The sequence below is a fragment of the Cynoglossus semilaevis genome, chromosome 16 (assembly GCF_000523025.1).
Source record: "Cynoglossus semilaevis isolate Cse_v1.0 chromosome 16, Cse_v1.0, whole genome shotgun sequence".
Taxonomy (NCBI): Eukaryota; Metazoa; Chordata; class Actinopteri; order Pleuronectiformes; family Cynoglossidae; genus Cynoglossus; species Cynoglossus semilaevis.
The window spans coordinates 1,061,786-1,063,113 of record NC_024322.1 but is presented as its reverse complement, the minus strand read 5'-3'; the positions used below and the strand labels follow the sequence as shown (position 1 = coordinate 1,063,113).

The following is a 1,328-nucleotide window of genomic DNA, read 5'->3' as shown; positions in this document are numbered from 1 at the left end:
TGACAATAACAAATATAACAGTACTAACAATAATTTCCTGGTTCTTAATGACTTTTTATATTGACAAGGGAAGACGACGTGACACCAGAAAAGCAACAGAGTAGCTTCTTGCTAAACTTTTAGCTCCTTATAGGCTGTTTGCAGTTAGCACACCTACAGCTAGCTAAATCTAGATCAGTTTATGGTTTATTTTCTGGTTCCCAAAAAAAAAAAAAAAAAACCCCTTCTCACCTGCAGGCTTTGAGAACTTCACTAGAACTGGGATAGATGGAAAATGATGACCAAGACGTAAGATGAGCAGGGGCGCTGCATCTGGGAGATCCTCCAAGTGTCTCCACCCTGGTTAGCTCTTGGGAGTTTTCTGAAAGCTGCCCATTTACTGTGGGCCCGCTGCTGGAATGGGTGTTAAGGCAGGATGTTGTCGAGGGCCTGGCAGCATCTGACGACGCCACCGAGTGCTCTGAGTCTGCCTTGGTGGCGCCCCGGTGCACCTGGTAGAGTAAATGTACCTCTCCGTGGTTGTTATTGGTATCTTTGATACAGGTGGAACTGGGCCTTCCCTTTGTCAAGGCTGACAGCTGAAGATTGTCTGAGGTGAGGACCGCGGGCACAGGAGATCCAGGCCGAGATTGAGACTTAATGTGATTAGTCAAGGGGTGAGGTTGTTTCCCCGGAGACCTGCCTGCAGCTTCCTGACCGGAGGACAAAGCGGCAGGAGCGCTGCTGTCGCTGCCGCCCTCCCAAGGTAAAGTGTCTTTGGTGTGGACCCCTGAGGTAGGAACAGAGTGGGAGGGCGAGGAGAGGCGATTGGGCGTGGTTTGAGGGGAGGCGGGGGATAACGAGGAGGCCGAGGAGGAGGCAGTGCAGGGTCCGACCTGATTCAGAACAGCAGAGGAAAAGAAGGAGGTCTGAGGAGACGAAGAGGACGAAGAAGAAAAAGGAGGTTCTCCATTGGGACCTGCCAAACGTGAACCAGGACCTTTTTCAAGCCCCTGGAGTAAAAAAAAAAAGATGTTTTCAGTGAGATGCTGAATAATAATAATAATAATAAAATATTTACAACACAATCCAAGAGTGAGTGAGTGGCTGTTTGTTCATTTGTAACCTGAGTGTTAGTGTTGAGCTGCTGGCTCTTCCACGTTTCTTCTGCAGGACTTGGACTCCAGGTGCTGTTGGTACTCGGCTGACCGGCAGCTGTGCGGTTGTGAGGTAGAGAGTTCGGCTGCAGGTAAGGCACATTTCCGTTGCTCGCGTCGCCTCCTCCTGGTCCCTGCGTGTGATCGGTACGGTTTTCCATCTTCGCCTCTGAAGGACTGGAAGAGCACGAG

The 1,328-nt window shown here is 50.2% G+C and overlaps 1 protein-coding gene across 1 annotated transcript in view; it reads right to left on the bottom strand.

Moving 5' to 3' along the window:
- Window positions 1-1,328, bottom strand: part of kdm6a (lysine (K)-specific demethylase 6A) — a 23,560-nt gene that overhangs the window by 6,764 nt on the left and 15,468 nt on the right. The window contains exons 18-19 of the mRNA XM_025063707.1: window positions 1,106-1,313; window positions 232-992 (exon numbers count right to left, since the gene is read on the bottom strand). Of these exons, the coding sequence (XP_024919475.1) occupies window positions 232-992; window positions 1,106-1,313 (969 nt within the window). The remainder of the gene's footprint in view (window positions 1-231; window positions 993-1,105; window positions 1,314-1,328) is intronic.